Raw genomic sequence first — 22,465 nt, forward strand, 5'->3', positions numbered from 1 at the left:
GTAAATGTATAATTTTTATGATTTTTATGAAAAATATTTAATAACTTCACTGTAATTCACTGTATTGTTGCCAAATTTAGTTCACCCATCACTGCTGTCCTGATGGTTATACAACAATCGAATCTGTGAATTTACTGCCAACTTTACTCAACTGCACTAGTTCTGCAGTCAGTGATGCAGGGAGTCTTGTGATTGGTTTTCAAGCCAGCCAATCAGAATTTAGCAGTCTCGTCTCTGATTGGCTGGAATTATGGCATATTGTAACGCTGGGTTGTCAGTGGCGGTTCTAGACCATTTCAACTGGGGGGGCCAAGCTGGGGCCAGTTGTACTGTTAGAGGGGCCAGTTACATTTAGACCTTATTGTTGTCATATCATTTTCTGCACTGCACTTATAGGCATTAACAGGCAAAATACCATGTTAACAATCATTCAACAATGTATTTGCATTTCCATTATATTTTTTTAGATTTGCATTACATATTCAGAATCAGTCACATTAACTGTATTCTACGATTTTTGTGTTTTTTTGCAAAAAGATCAGCAAATTCATCTAGATTTAAGGCCTTTGCCCTCCTTGACTCAATACTTAGAACACCTAAATTGCTTAATCTGTCATCTGACATTGTGGACCTGAGATAGGTTTTCACCAGTTTTTTACAGTCTATGGTTTTCACTAGCTTTAGTGCATACAATATAATATACAATTAAATTATGCTTATTTTAAATGTATTGTGCAGGCTAGGTATAAAAATATAGGAAAAACCATGATAATATGAAACGCTTCAAAACAGAGCGCACAAAGCGCGTATGCGCATCGCGGGTGCAGAATGATGTGCTCAAAGCAACATGGAGTCACAGTGTTCAGCGCTGCGCTGCACAAGTGCGCATTTAAAAGTTCACGGCACAAAGCGAAGAAATGTCGAGTGCACAAATCCTAGTGTCCAACAATTTATTGATAATTTGTTTCTTCACATAGTGAAGTTTTAAATTCCAGTTATTGTGCGTTTGATGCCGATTCATCCTTGTGGTGTGAACAGGCACACGGTAGCGAGTCGTTTTAAAACAGCAACAAACATAAAATACAAATACACAAAATAAAGTCATTTTATGCAAATCCACAGCCTTTTATCTACAGATCAAGCATTATAATGTGAATATATCATATTGGAGAGAGTTTTACCGTGCATCCTGCTGTAACCGGACGATCGAGGCGCGCGCGCTGTTTGAATACTGAATGATTGACCGATGAGGGAAAACGAGTTTCCATAAACTTTAATTTAATGATGTAAATAGACTGTTCTGTCCCTCACATTAAGCTATGGAATGGCTTCTTCAGATGACTTTGTGAAATTATAATCAGACCCAACTTAAGTCACCCAAACTGATGTGAAAAAGAGGCGCAGAAAAGCGCGCTGTTTGCATCCCTGTTTAAGTAAAAATACTCAGCACCATGAGTTTGTTGATCATATATTTGATCCTTTTTCAAACTGCCACAAACTAACAAACGGCCAGGTTAAGATTAGCTGATCTAACATTTACATTTACATTTACATTTAGTCATTTAGCAGACGCCTTTGTCCAAAGCGACTTACAAATTAGGACAAAATTCAGCGAGTCATCATAAAGAGGCAAAAGCAACAACAACGCAAGAAGTGCTCAAAATACGAAGTTCAGGTATTATTCAGAGTAGCATAAGCCTGATAAGTGATGTTTCAAAGGGAAAGGAATTTTTTTTTTTTTTTTTTTTTTTTTTTTTTTCTATAAGGTTAAGTGCTCACGGAAGAGATTGGTTTTCAGCTGTCTTTTGAATGTTGTCAGGGATTCTGCATTCCGGATGAGGGTGGGGAGAGCGTTCCACCAGCATGGAACTGTGAATGAGAATGTTCTGGAAAGTGATTTTGTGGCTTTCTGTGATGGAACCACGAGACGTCGCTCGTTGACCGATTGTAGGTGTCTGGTAGGGATGTAGACTCGTAGGAGTGAGTGAAAGTAGGAGGGAGCTGAGCCTGTGATAGTTCTGTAAGCAAGCGTCAGTGCCTTGAACTTGATGCGAGCAGCGAGAGGTAGCCAGTGCAGAGAGATGAACAGAGGAGTGACGTGGGCCCTCTTGGGCTCGTTGAAGACAAGACGAGCTGCAGCATTCTGGATCATCTGTAGGGGTTTGGTTGCACATGCTGGAAGTCCAGCCAGAAGAGCATTGCAGTAGTCAAGCCTAGAGATGACCAGGGCCTGGACGATAAGTTGTGTTGCATGCTCAGTTAGGAAAGGCCTGATTTTCCTGATGTTGTGCAGTGCAAACCTGCATGATCGAGCTGTCTTTGAAATGTGATCTGTGAAGGTCAGCTGGTCATCAAACGTTACTCCAAGATTTCTGACCGATCTTGATGGGGTGATTAATGATGACTCTAGCTGGATGGTGAAGTCGTGCTGTAGAGACGGATTGGCAGGGAGGACGAGAAGCTCAGTCTTTGCCAGGTTGAGCTGCAGGTGATGTTCCTTCATCCATGTGGAGATGTCCGCCAGACAGCTTGAGACCTGTGCAGCTACTGTGGGATCATCTGGTTGAAAGGAGAGGAAGAGCTGCGTGTCATCAGCATAGCAGTGGTAGGAAAAACCGTGTGCCTGTATGATGTGTCCCAGTGATGTGGTGTAGATGGAGAAGAGGAGGGGACCAAGAACTGAACCCTGGGGAACACCTGTGGTCAGCTGATGTGCTCTGGATACCTCACCTCTCCATGCGACCTTGAAGGACCTACCTGTGAGATAGGACTCAAACCAGTGGAGTGAAGTTCCTGTGATGCCCAGTGATGAGAGGGTGGACATAAGGATCTGATGATTCACCGTGTCGAAGGCAGCAGACAGATCCAGGAGAATGAGGACTGAAGATTTAGAAGCAGCTTTTGCGATCCGTAGGGCTTCTGTGACTGACAGTAATGCAGTCTCAGTTGAATGTCCTTTCTTGAAGCCAGATTGGTTGACATCCAGCTGGTTGTTTAGAGACAAGAAGGATGTTAGTTGGTTGAAGACAGCTCTTTCAAGTGTCTTCGCAATGAATGGTAGGAGAGAGATAGGTCTGTAATTCTCTACAAATGATGTGTTTAGCGTGGGTTTTTTGAGCAGTGGAGTAACCCGAGCCTGCTTGAATGCTGTAGGGAAGGTGCCAGTATGGAGGGATGAGTTGATGATGTGTGTGAGTGATGGTAGAAGTGTGGGAGAGATGGCTTGTAGAAGGTGTGAGGGGATGGGGTCAAGCGGGCAGGTGGTAGGGTGACTGGAGAGGAGAAGTGTAGATACTTCTTCCTCGGTTAGCGAAGAAACCGACGTTACACTTCTGTATCTAACGACGATACAGAACGACGATCTAACGACGTTACACTTCTGTAATGCATTTAATACAAATACAACATATTAACAACTTTACTCAACTCTATATTTCCTTCTTTGCTTTAACTATAATATTCGCGCAAAACTTCCACTAACTTCTGAATAGAAAAAAAACCTGCAGATCCGATTTAAGCAGTCCCGGTTACATTTGTGTTCCGTGTTGCCACTGTCTAATAACGGATCATGTGAAAAACAACGATAGCAAAAAATAGTTTTGTAAAAAATATTTCACACTCCACATTTAGGGGGGCCACAAGGGGGTCCAAGCTTGTTGTCACAGGGGCACTGGCCCCCCCTGGCCCCCCTCTAGAACCGCCACTGGACCATAAAAACCTCCTCCCACCTAATGTCTTGGAAGCGTGAATTCCAGAAGCTTTTAGCTGGAGGAATTCTAAATGAACAACAAATCTGTCTAAGGAAATTATTGTTGCATTTTTTTATCAACAATACTTATTCCCTCTAACCTCAAATTGAAATCAATAGTTATATTCAAATCAACAGCATTAGCAGAGCGCAACAACTGAAGGAGACCAGAAGGTATTGCATCAAAAACTACTGCATAATCCTTTGCAGATATCGGAAGTTTGAATTTATCCAGAAATTCTCCATATGAAAGCAAATGACCATCATGGCGAAGCAACTGTGTCACCAATAAAATATTGTTTCTAAACCAATATTCCAAAAAAAGTGTTTTATTCCTATATTTAATATCTTTATTATTCCATATCAAACATCTATGGGGAGAGAAATTGTGTTTGTATGCAGCAACCAGGATAACAGAGCTTGCCTATGAAAGTTAGACAGCTTAATGGGGACTTTATTAATATCAAAGTTGCAATAGAGGAGAAACTTAATACCGCCAATTTGATTAAAAACTAAATTTGGGATATAATACCACAACTTGTTATTAGATTTGATACAATTCTGAATCCATTTAATTTTAAAGACAGTATTAGAAACTTCAAAGTCAATGGCATTTAAACCACCTTGATGAAATAAATTGCCTAATATACCTCTATTTAAGTAATGTGGCCTATTCTTCCAAATAAAATTGTACATTTCCTTATTAACTTGCCTAATAATTGACTTTGGAGTATCTAAAACCATTGCTGTATAAGATAATCTAGACAACCCTTCAGCCTTTGATAGCAATATTCTACCAGTCAAAGATAAATCTCTAATTAACCACATATTAAATTTCTTTTGCACTTTATCAATTAATGGAGGATAATTTATGTCAATTCTTTCCTTTTGATTTTTACATATTTTGATCCCCAAATAAGAGACTTGGTTTTTAACTGGTATTCCACACAATTCCACCACACCATCAGGTCTTTCAAAGGGAACAATTCACACTTATTAATATTTATAATTAAACCAGAGACTGACGAAAACATATCTAAACACCTAAGTGCTGCATCTATTTCTTTATCACTTCTTAAAAATATGGTTGTATCATCTGCAAGCTGTGAACATTTTATTTCTTTGTCAAATAACCAAACACCTTGGAATGGGTTCTTTTTAACATGAAGGCACAACACTTGCATAACTAACAAAAATAAGAAAGGAGCTACAGGGTCCCCTTGTTTTACACCTCTAGAAATGTTAAAACTGAATTTAATAGATTTAATAGAAGTATTGCAATCACTATACATTGTACGAATTGCTCTAATAAAATTATTACCAAAGCCAAAAAAAACAAGAGTATCCATCAAGAAAGCATGGTCCACAGAGTCGAAGGCTTTATAATAATCAATGAATAATATATAACTTGCATCTTGAATTAAGAAATTATAATCAATTAGGTCCAAAACTAGACGAATATTATTTCCAATATATCTGCCACGCATAAAGCCAGACTGGCAATCATCAATAATTTTATCCAGACAAAGTTTCAGCCTCTCTGCAAATATAGTCGATAACAGTTTGGCAGCATTATTAATTAAAGATATGGGCCTCCAATTTTCAATACTAAGTGGATCTTTACCCGACTTTGGAATAAGGGTTATTAAACTCTGATTCATTGTAGGCAGCATTTTCTCAGCTTCCAATATCTCCTGAAAAACATGTAAAAGGAACACAGAGAGATCTTCCTGAAAAGTTTTATAAAATTCGGCGGTTAAACCGTCATTACCCGGTGATTTATTCTTCTTCAATTTGGCAATATTTTTATGAATTTCATCCAATGTTATTCCCCTATCACAAAAATGTTTTGAATCTTCATCTATTACTGTAGAATCAATTTGAATATTTTCCAAAAAAGTCCTTGCACCTATAATACCTTCATCTTTTGTGTATAATTTTTTTATAAAAATTTGTTACAAACTGAGAGATCTCATTTAAGTCCGTTGAAACTTTAGCATCAATCATAAGCCTTTTAAGAGAGGACAATTCAGTATTTCTCTTTTCGAGATCAAAAAAAATATTTTGAGTTCTTTTCTCCCTCTTCCAACCATTTACGCCTTGTCCTCGCAAATGCTCCTTTTGCCTTATTCTCAAATATTTGATCCAATTCTAATTGTAATTGAACTAACATGTCTTTATCTATTTGAGATAAACTATGTTTTTCATATAAGAATAATATGTTTAATGATGGAATCCTCCTTAACCCTTTTGGCTTTGGCCAACTCTTTTCCAAACCTGATAGCAAACTTTCTTATTGAATACTTCATAAATTCCCAATGTTTCCCATACACTTTAGAAGCATTTGCCTTACTATAAGACTCCTTAATAATATTTTTAACAACTTTTCGAAATTGTTCATTTCCAAGGAGAGAGTTATTTAACTTCCAATAATTAAACCCAGAACTTTTTTCAGCCAAACTATCGAAACCAAACATAACGTGGATCATTTTATGATCAGTAAGAATGGAAGGTATTATCTCAATTTCCTTAACTTTTTGTGCTAGTTCTTTAGACAGTAGCCAAAAGTCAATTCAGGATTGTCTGGAGCCATCTTTATTACTCCATGTAAACTCAACTTTACCAGGATTCCTATCTCTCCATTCATCAAGACAATTAAGATGCAAACACAAGTCACTAATATAAGAAAAAGAATACTGTCTAACCTGTCGTGGAGGCAGACAGTCCAACAAGGGATCACTGATAGTGTTCCAGTCTCCACCCAAAACCAACTTAGCTTCAGAAAATGTTAACAACATCCCTGAAATCTCCTCTTCAAAACTCTGCAACAAAGTCTGATTCTCAGCTTTGTTATTATAACCATAAATGTTTCCTAAAATAACAATATTAACATCTATCTCAACTATCAAAATTATCCATCTTCCAGATGAGTGTAAATTACTTTTCAATATTTTTCCTTTAAACATTCCTCTTAAAATCGCAACACCAGCAGAGTTACTACTTCCACAGGACAGCCAAAGATCATCTCCCCATTGATTCCTCCAAAATTTGCAGTCAGAACCTAAAGCGTGAGTCTCTTGCAAAAAGTAAAAATCGGCCTTGAATCTTTTAAGATATAGAAAAATAGCTTTTCTTTTCAACATGTCACGAATACCCCTAACATTAAACGAATATAAACATAATGACATTGCACAGAAAAACGAGCAGTAAAGAAAACATCAAACGCCGTCGAACAATGTAACTAAAAAAAAGTCAATCAATAGTCCCGTGTGTACCTTTAAAGAAATCTATCAAAGAAATGTGAAACATCATAGATGTCATTTACCTTAGAGTCCAATGCTCTCATAAACAAAAAATAGCTTAAATATGAATATCTCAAACAGAGATGGGGATTAACAATCACGCACAGCGTAGCAAGCAGCTATTGCTCACACTACACTCAAACTTCTTTTCCATCGATTATTGCTTTAGCTCCCACATAAAAAGCTCTTTTCCCCTCTTTGCGCGCTGCATCGATTTGCGGCCACAGCTTGTTAGGAGCCTCTTTATCTTTTGTCGTCAGGTCTTCCCCAAACCGCAACTTCCTCGATTTAAAATATTCCGATCCTCTGGCGTTCTTCCAAATGAGATCTCTTGTTGACCTGGCTACAAACCTGATGATAACTGGTCGAATCTTCTCCACACTCTTTCTGCCGACCCTGTGGCTGACATCAATGTGCTATTGACAGGCCTCCTCATTTTCTGGGATGACAGAGCGGCAGATTTCAACCACCCGGGTTTTAACATCCTCTCCTTCCTGTTCAGCCAGTCCATACAGTCTCAAGTTCCATCGTCAAGTCAAGTCAAGTCAAGTTTATTTGTATAGCGCTTTTCACAATACAGATTGTATCAAAGCAGCTTCACAGTATTAAATTAAAATAATACAACAAAGTTTGTTTCAAGAGGAATTTATTGATTGATAAAATTAAATTAAATATCCCCAAAATATCCCCAACTGAGCAAGCCAAAGGCAACAGTGGCAAGGAACCGAAAAACTTCATCAAGTGACCTAATGGTGTCCTAAAACTCCATCAGGTGACCTAATGGAGAAAAAAAACCTTGGGAGAACCCAGGCTAAGTCGGGGGCCAGTTCTCCTCTGGCATTTATGAGCTAGAGGCCGGATTGTAGTTTGAACTGTAGGATTATATGAATGCCTGGCTGAAGAGATGCGACTTTAATCTAGTTTTAAACTGGGAGAGCGAGTCTGAGCAACGAACAGTATCAGGAAGACTATTCCAGAGTTTTGGAGCCAAATGTGAGAATGCTCTCCCTCCTTTGGTGGTTCTGGATATCCTAGGTATGACCAAAAGCCTTGAATTTAGTGATCTTAAAGAGCGCGATGGATTATAGGGTGATAAAAGATCCGTTAAATAGACTGGAGCTAAGCCGTTTAGGGCTTTATAGGTCAGTAGCAATACCTTGTAATTAATACGGAACTTTATAGGTAACCAATGTAGTGATGATAAAATCGGTGTTATATGATCATATTTTCTTGATCTAGTAAGAACTCTAGCGGCGGCATTTTGGACTAACTGTAGCTTGTTTATTGAGGATGCAGGACAACCAGCTAGTAAAGTATTACAGTAATCCAGTCTCGAGGTCATGAATGCATGAACTAACTTTTCTGCATCAGAAACTGATAGCATATTACGTAGCTTAGCAATGTTTCTAAGGTGGAAAAATGCTGTTTTTGTAACATATGAAATATGATTTTCAAAAGACAGGTTGCAATCGAGTATGACACCCAGGTCTTTTACTGTAGAGGATAAAGTAACAGGACATCCTATGATGTTAAAGTTGTATTGTGCGAGGTTTTGTGGGCGTTTTTTTGAACCGATAAGTATTACCTCTGTCTTGTCTGGATTTAATAAAAGAAAATTACGGGTCATCCAATCTTTTATATCTTTAACACACTCTGTCAATTTGGAAAATTTTGCGTTTTCATCCGGCCGTGATGAAATATATATTTGAGTGTCATCAGCATAATGACCATCGAGAGGTACCATCGTCTTTGGTACCTCTCCGTATCGTTGAGCTTGTCCTCCAGTTCAGTGATCCGTTTCTGATGATCTTCTTCACCCATCGTTTTCATATTGGAGATGACTGCCTTTACATCCTTCAATTCTTGAAAAAGAAATTCTGTAGCCTCCTTCAAAGAATTAACACACTCTCGGTTTTACTGTATTTCTTGATTGAGAACAGCTGTATTCTGACTCATCTTCTCCACTAATATCTTGACGATATTATCTTGTACCTCACCGAGTGTGGGTTCAGGCCGACTTCTCTTAGGCTACGTTCACACTGCAGGGCTTAATGCTCAATTCCGATTTTTTGAAAAAAATAGATTTTTTTGCAAGGCCGTTCACATTTCCAATCAAATGCGACCTTTTGTGATCTCCTGTGTGAACGTGAAATGACCCAGAAGTGACCCGCATGCGCAGAAGAGTACTCAACGGTCAACGACGTCACTTGTTGTTTGCGGAAGTAGCTAAACTTTAACTGTGATTCTCTCACACACACACACACACACACACACACACACACACACACACACACGAGCGCGCGCAGCGACCGTTACACAAGAGCCAGACAGCAGCCGCTGACCTATCTAATATCAGATTCAGCACAAATAAGTTAACATAACGTATATAATGGCCGTGGGCTTTTTATTTTTATTTTTTATTAACGGGCTCGTCGAGGTCGACCCGTTCGGCAGATTTACCTCAGCTCGACGAATATGCAGTCCGTTTTCAAACCGACGACTACTTCAACGCATAATTATGACGTTTTTCGCGTATCAATGACGTGCGGGTCGGATACATGCGACCTGGCCGTTCAGACTGAAGTCGCATTTCAAAAGATCGGATATGTATCGGATTTGGGACCACATACCCAAGTGGCCTGGGTCGCATTTGAAAAGATCGGATCTGTGTCGTTCAGACTGTCATGAAAAGATCAGATACAGGTCGCATAGGGGCAAAAAAAATCGGAATTGGGTCGTTTCAGCCTGCAGTGTGAACGTAGCCTTATGGCGCTTTTCCACTGCATGGTACGGTACGGTTCGGTTCGGTACTGCACGCTTTGGCGCTTTTCCACTGCATGGTACGGTACGGCTCGGTTCAGTACGGCTCACTTATGACGCATTTCCACTGCATGGTACGGTACGGTACGGCTCGCTTCGGCTCGCTTTAAATGGTACCACCTCTGTTGAGGTTCCAAGCGTACCGTACCGATACTTAAATGTGACGTGAAAACACTGCAGATCACTGATAGGTCAGACAGAATCATCACTACCAGCGTCATTGTATTTACGACACGAGACACTAAACCCGCTAGATTTAAATAGCCAGTAGACAACAGCCAACGCTGTAGCGCCTGTTTTAAAAGTATTTGCTTAAAAAAAAAAAAAAAGAGTATAAACTTACAAAAAAGAAATGAATCGTGGTCAGTGGACGAGGTGCAGGCGTTCCTCTCGTTGGTTGCCGAGGAGTGGATGGGGAAACACGGAATGAAAAATTCGCATTTAATATGATGATGTCATGGCAGTAGAGACGGCAACTATAACGGTCAGTCACACCCACTTTGAAGCGTACTAACTGCAGTGGAAAAGCAACCGAGCTAAAGCGAACCGAACCGTGCCGTACCGAGCCGAGTCGTACCACGCAGTGGAAAAGCGAAGCGAGCCGAACCGTTCCGTGCCGAGTCGAACCGTACCGAGCCGAACCGAGCCGTACCATGCAGTGGAAAAGCGCCATTAGAGTCTGGAGTACAAGGCTCAGATTCTGGCAGGGGTATGAGACAATCGTCACCTTTCCGTGCATATGAGTGCATGTTCGTCTGATCAGGAGAATCCTTTGAGCGCCCAGACGCCGTTTTATCTTTGCTCTTTGCAGGTCTTTTCTCCGCCATTGCGCAAACAAATGTATCAAATACAAAATAATTTGAAGAAAACTCGAAACATAAGACTGTTTCCTCGCTATGTCTCACAAATTAAGACTGCACACCATTAAACTATGAACGTTATCGTTGTTCATATGGTGTAAAAAGAAAGTTACTTTGTAAGTACAGAATTTGCGTGTGTCTCATTCGCCATCTTGGCTACGCCCCCTCCGAGCATATTTCACCTCCGTTGTTTTATCCATTAAACACAAATAAAAGCCTGACTACGCTAAATGTTTTCTGATAATATAATTCACATATTAAAGTGCGGCAATAAATGAATTGTAACAATTATATTAATACTAATTATAAAAATGCCAACAGAGTAGCTTGATGCAAGTAAATGGTGGTCTAATTATTTTATGGTTTCTATGCTGTTAATATGTGAGAATATGATCATGTAACATAGGCTATAGGCTATATATATATATATATATATATATATATATATATATATATATATATATATAGCTGGAGAACTCAGCCAGCGCAGCTTCTCAAGAGTGGCTGCATGAGCCCTGATGACGACACAGCTGTTTGGCCGGATTCACCGCATGACAACGATCACATGTGTTTCGTGTTTATTCGAACACCTTTAGTTCCTCTAAAGCTCACAAATCTGTTTTTTTATAACAGTAAACACTCTTTTCATGTAGCTGCGATGTTATATTGTGTCATGTTTATCAAATAAAAACGGATTATAAAACGTAGACTCCACTGCATTGATAGTAGCTTATGTTGAACTTTATTCTTGTTCAAACAGACGCTGTATGAAGCAGTACAAAGTATTGAATGAAAATGTCTCTGAAACATCTGTGTATTATTTGGCAAATATTGCATTTATTTCACTTCAGCTGTGGTAAAGTATGCAAACACCACGTGAGCGGTCACTACGGGAACCAGAAAGTGTCGTTTGCAGCTCCACCCCGCCTGCACGTGGCTACTCTCGCCGATCGGTTACATCAGAGCCCGTCTACGGAGAGCCTTGGCATTTCCTATTAACCCCATTGTATCGATCTTGGTTGCAGTTCCATTAGAATTCCACTGGAGGTGATCGCGGGCGAGCGCAGACTGAATGGGAGTCTATGGAGCTAGACGGCTAAATGTATCTCTTTCTCCTGCTTGTCGTTGAATCAACGTAGATTTTATTGTTGATTCCGCAAGTTTAATATAGATTGTATATATTGACGTCATCACATTTTTTGAACGGATTTTTAGAACAGATAAGTGAACTTAAAAATGCAATTTTCAGCTGAGTGTATTATCTTATATTATCTTTTTTAAATTGATACTGGATATAAAATATATATATATATATATATATATATATATATATATATATATATATATATATATATATATATATAAAATATAAAAAATATAACACTCCAAGTAACACTCCAACAGTGCTGAACTGAAATGTGCTAAATGAAATAAATACATAAATACGAATATATTAAATGAGAAGTTCTACAGAATGAATTCTACAGAAAATTATTTAAACATTAAAATATTACAGGTTTCTTTAGCTATATAGGTACATATAGGTAACACTTTGCAAGTCCCATTTGTTAACAAGGATGTATATTAGCTAGCTTTCATGAACTATATGCACTATGCAATATACATTTTTTTACAGCATGTATTAATATTTGAGCAAGACAACTGTACCTCATTCATATATTAACTAAGGTTAACATATACAATAAAAATTAAAACTCAATTTAAAATGTATTAGTAAATGTTGAGGATAACAAACTAACAATAGACAATACTACAACATGTTTTAACCTTAGTTAATGCTAAAGTTTTACCATTTCATATAAATCCAAAGAGTCTGCTATGCTTAAAGATGGCCATCTTTAAATATCTGCAAAGGGCAGACCATTAAAATTGCATAAATGTATATAACATGTATAGTCTCTCACTTTATTTGTTTCTATATTAGAACACTTGATGATTATCTAATCAAAATAACAATATGTACTGCAGTGATTTATGTCGGCTACATGAACATATCAATGTTGAGAAAGCAATCACGTCACTCACTAGCTACTATGCAACTTCACCGGCTAATGAATGCATACAAGTGAGCAGCTGGATATAGCCTAAATTAATGCAAATAGATGGTAACAATTGTGACAATAAACATTTGGGTCAGGTTTGCGTGTGTTTTTGTCACATTGTTTTAACTGCTTGATGTCCTAATGTTATGGCGCTTTTCCATTACCAGTACCAGCTCAACTCGACTCGACTCGACTCGGCTCGCTTTTCGCTCCGTTTTCCATTGCAGATAGTACCTCCACAATAGTACCTGGTCGTCATAGCGACGCCGCAGGAAACTGCCGTGACTTAATCTTCTACGCGACACACACCCACTACCCACACACACAGGACAATGGAGGAAATCGAGTGTATGCTGTTTTTGGATGTTTTTGTTTTTGTTTTCGCTGTTTTTTATTCAGGATACTCCGTCTGGTGCGTGCAATGATGACGCAGTGAATAGTGACGATTCTCTCTGACCAATCAGCAGTCTGCTGTGTTTTCACATCACATGTTAGTATCGCCTCAGCTCGCTCAGAACCTCGCCGGAGGTGGTACGAAAAAGGTACAACTTTTACACAGTGGAAAACCAAACAAAGCCGAGTCGAGGCGAGGCGAGCCGAGGCGAGCTGGTACTGTGTAGTGGAAAAGCGCCATTAGAGTCCTCACAGCCTCAACGGCAAACGGTCTGTTCTTTCTCTGCTAATGCAGAATCTAGACAACAAATTAATTACTTTATAATGATATGGCAACATGGAATGTAGTCTTCTGTATTCATACCGTTTTGCTGTCAGTGTTTTAAATGCGCATCTTAAGTGTCAGCGCTCTCCATGCAGCTTGTGATCTCTCTGTGCTGTGCAGGCTCATGTTACAATAAACAACACGCGGTGCCAGTGATAGTTTTTATTTGTCCTCTAGAGGCCGCTCTCTGTATAATGTCACCAGTGTCTTCTCAGTGCTCTCGTACTGTGTAATGCCAGCACACTCTTCTCAGCTGCTCCAGCAACGGACGCAATCCGGAAAAACTCGGTATGGATTTTTGCCGATAATGATAGTTCCACCAATCAACTATCGGTACCTCTAGATATGACAGCTGCTAACTCTAATGTAATCTAAGTTTCTCGCCCTCTTTTCATGCCAGAAATATTTACTGGGGTCAGTGGGGTGGGACAGGAATGGTCTGACTGGTCTGAACAATTTGAGATGGCGGCACAGGTAAATGGGTGGGATAATGAGCGCAAGTGTTTATTATTTTCTGGTCGAGCCAGAGATGTTTACGGTTTACTTTTCCTCCTGACGTCAGCTCCATAATGAGATGGCTTGTGAGTTTGGTAATGCATTAAGACGCTTGACTTATAAAGCTTACCCTTTTGCTGATTTTGCTACGAAAGATTTACTGGCTCGTGACCACTTTGCATGTTGTAGCGGCGACATGCTTGCGCAGTGCAAAACCTGCCACTTTAGAAGGCACAATTAATTTAGCATCTGAATTGGAGCTTATTCGGAATTTAGAACATACACATTGTTCAGATTCATGTTCAACATACACAGTGTTTCAAATATAACTTCCCATCAGTTACCTGGAGACAGAAATTACTGTCATCTGCACAGGCCTGCAGGATGGAGTTGTCGTGGTGTTTAAATGCACATTTAATTTCCAGACAGCCTTTCACCTATGGAGCTGACAGACAGCGCGGAGTGATGGAGAGCGCGGCATGGCACCAAAGTCTGCGGGCCATCTCTCACCTGTGAAGCTGACAGACTGTGATGGAGAGTGCGGCGTGGCACCAAAGTCTGCGAACCAACAGCAACATCAAAAGAATACAGAAGCACAAGCACAGGACCCAAGTCTTTTACAATGTACAGATCCACATGGAAATGGAAAAAGATAAAGCCCATTGCTGGAAACAAAAAAGTTGCAGAATTCATGGACACATGCAATTTATGAAAAATTTCGGAAACATAATCCCTGCTGCACACTGATTTTTACATACCAGCACTTAACAGTTGAAATCACCAGGTGTATCCAGTTAAGGCATCGCGTTCTTTATTCAAAACTTGCAATGCACATTATATTTTCCGTATTAGACACAAACCATTGAGCAGTGACAAACAAATTCCAATTCAGGTGACAAGGTACCCATTTGAAACCGGAGGTAAGGTCCCACCCAGCAAGTTACCGGAAGAGAGGCAAAAATTGCTAAATAAGTTTTATCTGACATACTTATAAATGAGCACGGTCAAGCCCCTTCAAACATCTACAAAACTGTCCTTGCTAAAACATGCAATGGTAATCAGGAGCACATGCCAGTAAACACCCCATGAAAACAAGTCCTGAACACAGATGCACAACGATGCAACCAAATAATCTCACGAGATGAACGGTTTAGTTTTCATGAATTGGCATACCAACTACCTGGTTTCATATGGCATATTACGACATTCCCGAACCTTCTTGTTTATGCCGGCATGACAGACATTGTTGATTTGGCATGTGCAAATCAGTGAAGTTTGAGTACTGTGAGAGACCAAGCTGGCAGACATGAGGAGTCAGAAAATAGATTTTCAAGAAAATATAAGTTTTTATTTACAAAACCACTAATTTATAGAATAACAGAAAGTTCTAGACCCATAAAAGAGGTCAACTAAACAGAACTTAACTCAGGAAACATAACCTTAACATAGACTGAACAAACAAAACAGACCCACTAGACTGAGACATGAGGAAAACTTATATAGTGGCTGATCAGGCCATTCTGACACAAAAGGGGGTAAACAAAACAGATAATATATAAACAAACCACAATAACTACAACACATGTTAAACCAACGCTACCTGATATAAACCAAAAATAAATCAATTAAATAATCATAACAACAAAATATAACGAACAAATAAAAGAACACAACTCAAGAATGGATTACTCTGCCACCCCCATGATATGGGAAAACATGGCGCAGTCCAATTATCCAATTATACTCAGAATAAAAAAACAAAAAAAAACATGTTGTATAAGGCCTTGCTATATCCAGCATTATAGTGTTCTGCACGGATTATGCAAGTACAGTGAGTGACTAATGAATTTCTACCATTCTCTACTTTAGCCTTAAACGATTCACATGCACATAAACATTATTCGATTATCCGTTGAAATACAAGCTTTTGTAACGTAAATCAAACTAAACATACCTCTGTGTGAACAAGAAATCGTACTCGGTTACCTAATGTAACCTCGGTTCTCTCTAGAAGAGGGAACGAGTATTGCATAAGTTGCTTACGCTACGGGTAAAGTTGTCTTTTCTCGAGATCTGAAGCCAAAAAATTATCCTTAATTTTGTATTTATTGTCAACGCAGTGCGGCAGACAGCAGACCATAGCAGGCTGTAAGAGCGTGCTCATTGGCTGTCCTGCGGCAACTGCAGAAGCCTACCAGTGAGCCCTGCGTGACGTCACGCCCAATGAGGGCGCTTTGCGCCCTCCACGCGCCTGGCCCGCCAGAATGGGTGTGGCTAGCGTGTATAAAAGAGGGGCTCACAGGCTGGAATTCTGGTTTTCATAGACTGAAGCGAATAAGCTCGTGGCGCGACACGGCAGGTTACGCAATACTCGTTCTCTCTTCTAGAGAGAACCGAGGTTACATTAGGTAACCGAGTACGTTCTCTTACGAGAGGTTCTCTCGTATTGCGTAAGTTGCTTACGCTACGGGAACCCCTTGTCAACGCCGTGCGCGCCGAGCATCAATGCATGAGTCCCAGGGAACCCGGGGAAAATAACATGCGAGAACAGGCGGCCAGCAACGCGGGCCAGCACATGTCATAAGCACTTCATAAGGGTACAGAGCGGCACTGCCGGTCTGTGTATAAACCCGAGGGGAGTGCGGCCAGCAACGCGGGCCAGCACAGTACACAAGCACATCACAGGGAAAATATATAGAGCGGCCTCGCCGGTCCATGTATGAAAATTGTAAGCCCTAGCGCCACAAGTGAAGAATAGGCGGCCAGCAACGCGGGCCCGCACTAATACATCAGCGCATGATGGGGAAAATACAGAGCGGAACCGCCGGTCTGTATATAGAGACTTTTATCCCTAGTGCAGCTTACCAGAAAAGCTAGTAATACACAGGAGTAGTCTGCGCATAATAAATGGGCAGAACATACATCCCGCTTAGACTGATAACAGTTTAGCTTGCAAGGCGGGGACTTCCAGATTATAAAATCTCATGAATGTGGAGGGGGAGGCCCAGCCTGCCGCCATACATATGTCGTGAATAGAAATCCCGCTAGACCAAGCCCACGAAGAGGCCATGCCTCTGGTGGAATGGGCTCTGATGCCCATAGGGCACTGCAGGTGTTTGGACTGCGATTGAGTCCACTATCCATCTGGACAGACTCTGTTTCGAGGCGGCGAGACCCTTGGTGCGCCCACCAAACGAAATGAAAAGCTGCTCGGAACGCCTGAAGGCGGCGGAGCGTGTGATGTACACTCTCAGCGCCCTGATGGGGCATAGGAGGTTATCACTATCATCACTGTCGGATGCTGGCAGAGCCGACAGGGAGATGATCTGCGCCCTAAAGGGAGTGCCAATCGCTTTTGGGACGTAACCGTGTCTCGGTTTGAGGATGACTTCAGAGTCATTAGGTCCGAACTCGAGACACGCAGGGCTGACAGACAGCGCATGTAAATCCCCCACGCGTTTTACTGATGCCAGAGCTATAAAAAAAAAAACGGTTTTAAGCGAAAGGTATTTCAAATCCACGGAATCTAATGGTTCAAAGGGAAAAGCTTTCAGGGCCTCCAAGACCAAAGAAAGATCCCAGATAGGAACCGAGGGGGGCCGCGGTGGGTTCATCCTCCTTGCTCCCCTAAGGAAGCGGATCATGAGCTCATTTCTTCCTATTGCATGGCTGCGCGTCGTCTCAGCAAACGCTGCGATAGCCGCAACATATACTTTGAGCGTGGAGGGGGACCTGCCCTTGTCCAACAGCTCTTGTAGGAAGGAGAGCACCCGCGAAACCCCGCATGTGCGTGGATCCAGGCTCCTAGTGGCGCACCATTTAGTGAACACTGACCATTTAGACGCGTAGAGTCTTCTCGTGGAAGGGGCTCTAGACTGCGTGATCGTGTTTATGACCCCTTCTGACAATTCAGCGGGTATCCGTTGATTACCCACGCGTGCAGAGACCAGCGCTCTGGGTGGGGATGCCATATCGATCCGCCGGCTTGAGAGAGGAGATCTCTCTTGACCGGGATCGGCCAGGGGGGTGAGTGCGACAGCCTCACTAGCTCTGGGTACCATATTTGGTTATCCCATCGCGGGGCTATGAGGAGCACTGAGTGGCGCGTTTCCCTGATCCTCTTTATTACCTGTGGTAACAGAGAGATCGGAGGGAAAGCATACAGCGGGCGGCTGGGCCAGGTTTGGGCCAGCGCATCCTCACTCTTGAGAAAAACCTCGGGCAATGAGCGTTGTCTTTTGACGCAAATAGGTCGACTTCCGCCCTGCCGAACAGGTGCCACAGTAGCTGGACTGTCTGAGGGTGCAGGGACCATTCTCCCGGGGGAATGTTGTTCCTGGACAGTCTGTCTGGACCGACATTCATGTGGCCAGGCACGTGCGCGGCTCTCAGCGAGCGCAGCGCGTGGTGAGCCCACACTAGAAGGCGTTTCGTCAGATTGCAGAGATTTCTGGATCTGACACCGCCCTGTCGGTTCACATAGGACACCACAGACATGTTGTCCGAACGGACTAGCACGTCGTGATCCCGTATATGTGGGAGGAAGTGCCTGAGCGCGTTTTCGACCGCTATCATCTCCAAACAGTTTATGTGGAGGCATTTTTCCTGGTCTGACCACAGGCCAAAGACCGGTTTGCCCTCGAACAGAGCGCCCCAACCTGAGTTGGATGCATCCGTCGAGATAACTTTGCGGTGTGAGACAGCTCCCATTATCACTCCCTGCTGGTACCAGTCGGCCGCTAACCAGGGTCTCAGCGCTGAGACGCAGCTCTGAGTCACTCTGATTCGAATGCCGCCGGACGCCCAGGCTCGGCGAGGCACACGGGCGTTCAACCAGCGCTGTAGGGGGCGCATATGTAATAGACCCAGCTGAAGCACTGCTGCAGCTGACGCCATATAACCCAACATCCTCTGAAACGTTTTCAGGGGTGCGGCGCTGCCCAGCTGGAAAGACGCGGCCAGGTGCTGGATACGGCGCGCGCGCTGTATCGACAGCCGAGCCGTCATTGCCACAGAGTCCAGTTCCAAGCCCAGAAAAGAGGTTGACTGACTGGGCAGTAATGAGCTCTTGGTCCAGTTGACCGCGAGACCCAAGCTTTCCAAGTGGCTGAGAAGCACTGTTCTGTGAGAGATGAGTTCTTTCTCTGACTATGCTAGAATCAGCCAATCGTCCAGATAGTTCAAAATTCGCATGCCCTGACCTCTCAGGGGAGCGAGAGCCGTGTCCATGCACTTCGTGAATGTACGGGGTGCTAAAGACAGGCCGAACGGCAGGACGGTGTACTGATATACCTGACCGTCGAAGGCGAATCTCAAGAATGGCCTGTGACGGGGTATTATCTGGATCTGAAAGTAAGCGTCTTTCAGATCGAGGGAAATAAACCAGTCTCTCGGGCGAATTTGCGCGAGAATCTGTCTGGTTGTGAGCATCTTGAACGGTCTTTTCATAAGAGCTTTGTTCAAATATCTCAGATCTAAAATTGGTCTGAGAGCTCCATCCTTCTTGGGCACGAGGAAATAACGGCTGTAAAAACCTGACTCGCTCATAGAAAGGTGTACCAGTTCTATGGCCCCTTTGCACAGAAGCTTCGCTATTTCTGCACGAAGTAGGTGTGCTACTTCCCCATTCACTCTTGTCTCGGTTCGCGCTCGAAAGCGCGGGGGACAGCGAGCGAACTGCAGTGAATAGCCTTCTCTCACTGTGCTCAGCACCCATTCTGACACGCCTGGAATAGCTTCCCATGCTTTTACATGTATAGCTAAGGGCAGAATGGCCTCCGGGTTCCGATAGCCGTGATGTACGGGCTCGAGAACCTGATTCGGAGGCGCGGGCGCGGTGCGCGCGCTCTCGGTGCTTGAATACGGCGGCTCGCATACAGAGATGGCTGGCCGTTTTACACACATTATCCCGGTGGCTTTGGACGGGGAACATGTTGTGCGATGGACGGCGCGCGAGAGCGGTGCTGGGGGTGCAGTGTTCGTTAGTATATGTGAGCGCTCGGGGGCGGGCACAGGACTTACACACCGCGAGTGACCGGTAGTGATGGGCCGTGTAACAGAGCGGGCAGTGGGTAGGTGTGGGCAAGCTAGATAAGCGTCTGCAGTAGCCATGACGACGGGGACTGACAGAGCGTGAAGCTTTGACGGTGGTCCGGCCGCAGCGGGACTTAACCGTCTTTTCCTCCCTAGTGCTGCTAGGGGGACTTCGCGGGCTCGGGTTTCAGCGCGATCTTAAGTCGAGGTCCCCGTGAGGGAGGGGCCCTGTCGTCGCTGCGAAGACGGAGGTCGAGCTGGACGCTGTGTGGAGCTTTGTGCAGGCTGGTCACGTGGACGGCGTGCGGCTGAGCTCGAGCGTCGAGGCAGGAAGAGGTTCATAGCCTGCGTGGTCTTTTGTACCTCCGAGAAGCGGTCAACGATCCCGTTAACCGCTGGGCCGAAGAGGCCGGTGGGGGAGAGCGGGGCGTTGAGAAACATCTTGGATCAATGCTGGCTGCCTCGGTGTGGAGCTCTCCAGTTATTGTGTTGTTTTTGTTGGTTTGTTCTGCGTTTAGTCATTCTTTTCCTATCAGTTTCACCAAAGACGAACTACTGGACATTAGGAAACACACACCAGACAACTTTTTTACAGATTTTGATTACTCAGACGTTTTACTGGACATTCTCGTCGGAGGGGCAGCGGTGTTGTTCAAACGCGCGGTCAGACGCAAGCGCGGGAAGCGCGCTGGCGCGCTGGTTAAACTCCGCGAGCGCGGCCTCCGCACTGCACTCCCCAGTATTCATCTTGCGAATCTCCGATCTCTTCCTAACAAAATGGACGAACTTCTTCTCCTCACCCGCACTAACAAGGATTTTTTAAACTCCGCTGCTCTGTGCTTCACTGAAACCTGGCTGAGTGAAGCCATACCGGACAACGCACTACATCTGCCGGGCTTTCAGCTGTTCCGAGCGGATCGCATCGCGGAACTAACGGGGAAAACGAGAGGTGGTGGATTGTGTTTCTACATTAACGAAAGTTGGTGTTCAGATGTAACAACACTGAAGAAGATGTGCTCTCCTAATTTAGAGGCACATTTCATAAACTGTAAACCTTTCTACTCGCCGCGGGAGTTTTCCTCATTCATTCTCGCGAATGTTTACATTCCTCCAGACGCGTGTGTGAGCGCGGCGATACAACAGCTGGCTGAACATATAGCTGAAATGGAACAAAGGTACCCAGACTCTCTTTTAATCATTCTTGGGGATTTTAACAAAGCAAATCTCTCCCGTGAACTGCCAAAATACAGACAGCATGTTACATGTCCTACCAGAGACAGTAATATATTGGACCACTGTTACACCACGATAAAGAATGCGTATCACTCCGTCCCACGGGCAGCTTTGGGGCTCTCTGATCATTGTTTGGTTCATCTTATACCGACCTACAGGCAGAAACTGAAATCAGCTAAACCTGTAATAAAGACTGTAAAAAGATGGACCAACGAAGCAGAGCAGGATCTACAGGCCTGCTTCGATTGCACTGATTGGACTGTTTTTGAAGCTGCAGCCACCGATCTGGATGAGCTCACAGATACTGTAACATCATATATCAGTTTCTGTGAGGATACATGCATTCCTACCAGGACATTCTTATCATTCACTAATGATAAACCATGGTTTACTGGGGAACTCAAACAGCTTCGTCATGTGTGATGACGGGTGCTAAGATGACGTCATCACAGCCGAAGTCTTTACAATCTGTTTATGGGCTTATGTATCTTTATTTGTTATTTATGGTTTTGTGTTTCTTTTGACTATGGTGCAGTCCCTTAGGTTCATTATTACATAACATTAATTTACAATAAGTTTAAGACATGCTGTTTGGGTTGGTTGCAGATAGGTGCACATATCAGCGGTCATCACAACATGTTATGTCTATTATAGTTTTCCTTTGTTTGTTCTCATTAACCACACAGAGACAAGTTGTAATTATGCATTTTTGTTATTTATTATTTCAAATCTGTATTTATCTCCACATTGCAAACAGTGACCCCACATGTTGTCTACTCACCATTTCCTGTTCCTGTGACTCCTCAAAGGAGGGGGCGGGACTACAGTTTCCCTTTTTCTTGTGTTGGGTTAAACCATTTCTATTAATAGGGAAGGGAACTTAACCTTTGTTTATGTAGGTATGGAGAAATGTCTTCTGGTGTCTACAATTAGTTTAAATATCTGAATGAGTTTATTTTAATTGTTTTTGGAAGTTAAATGGTCATATGTTTCGGCTACAAAGGTTTTTGGTATTGTTGCCCCTGCAGTTGGTACGGTCTTGAGTGTAATGAGCCTGTCCTAGGCTATATAAGACAGTCTAAACTGAACCTGAGGATGGTAAAGAGGGGGTCATATTGCTGAATGTATTCATGAAGATTTTGCTGCCTGTAGCAATTTGTTTTTCTTTGTTTGTTGATACATCAAAGTTTGCA

At 42.6% G+C, this 22,465-nt stretch overlaps 2 protein-coding genes across 2 annotated transcripts in view; one reads left to right on the forward strand and one right to left on the reverse strand.

Annotated features, from left to right (window-relative positions):
• The window catches only part of LOC309490520 (uncharacterized protein), a 327,836-nt gene that overhangs the window by 13,197 nt on the left and 292,174 nt on the right, over positions 1 to 22,465 (forward strand). The gene's annotated exons all lie outside the window — the stretch shown is intronic.
• On the reverse strand, positions 1,383 to 19,013 carry LOC309490006 (uncharacterized protein; the record flags this gene model as incomplete). The annotated part of the gene is made up of 5 exons (XM_082158952.1): positions 1,383 to 2,559; positions 2,758 to 3,338; positions 8,807 to 8,937; positions 14,517 to 14,671; positions 18,362 to 19,013. The coding sequence occupies 5 exons, from the start codon at positions 19,011 to 19,013 to the stop codon at positions 1,760 to 1,762; spliced, it is 2,319 nt and encodes a 772-aa protein (XP_082015078.1). The 3' UTR covers positions 1,383 to 1,759.

Source organism: Leuciscus leuciscus, assembly GCF_965113295.1.
Source record: "Leuciscus leuciscus genome assembly, chromosome: 25".
Taxonomy (NCBI): domain Eukaryota; kingdom Metazoa; phylum Chordata; class Actinopteri; order Cypriniformes; family Leuciscidae; genus Leuciscus; species Leuciscus leuciscus.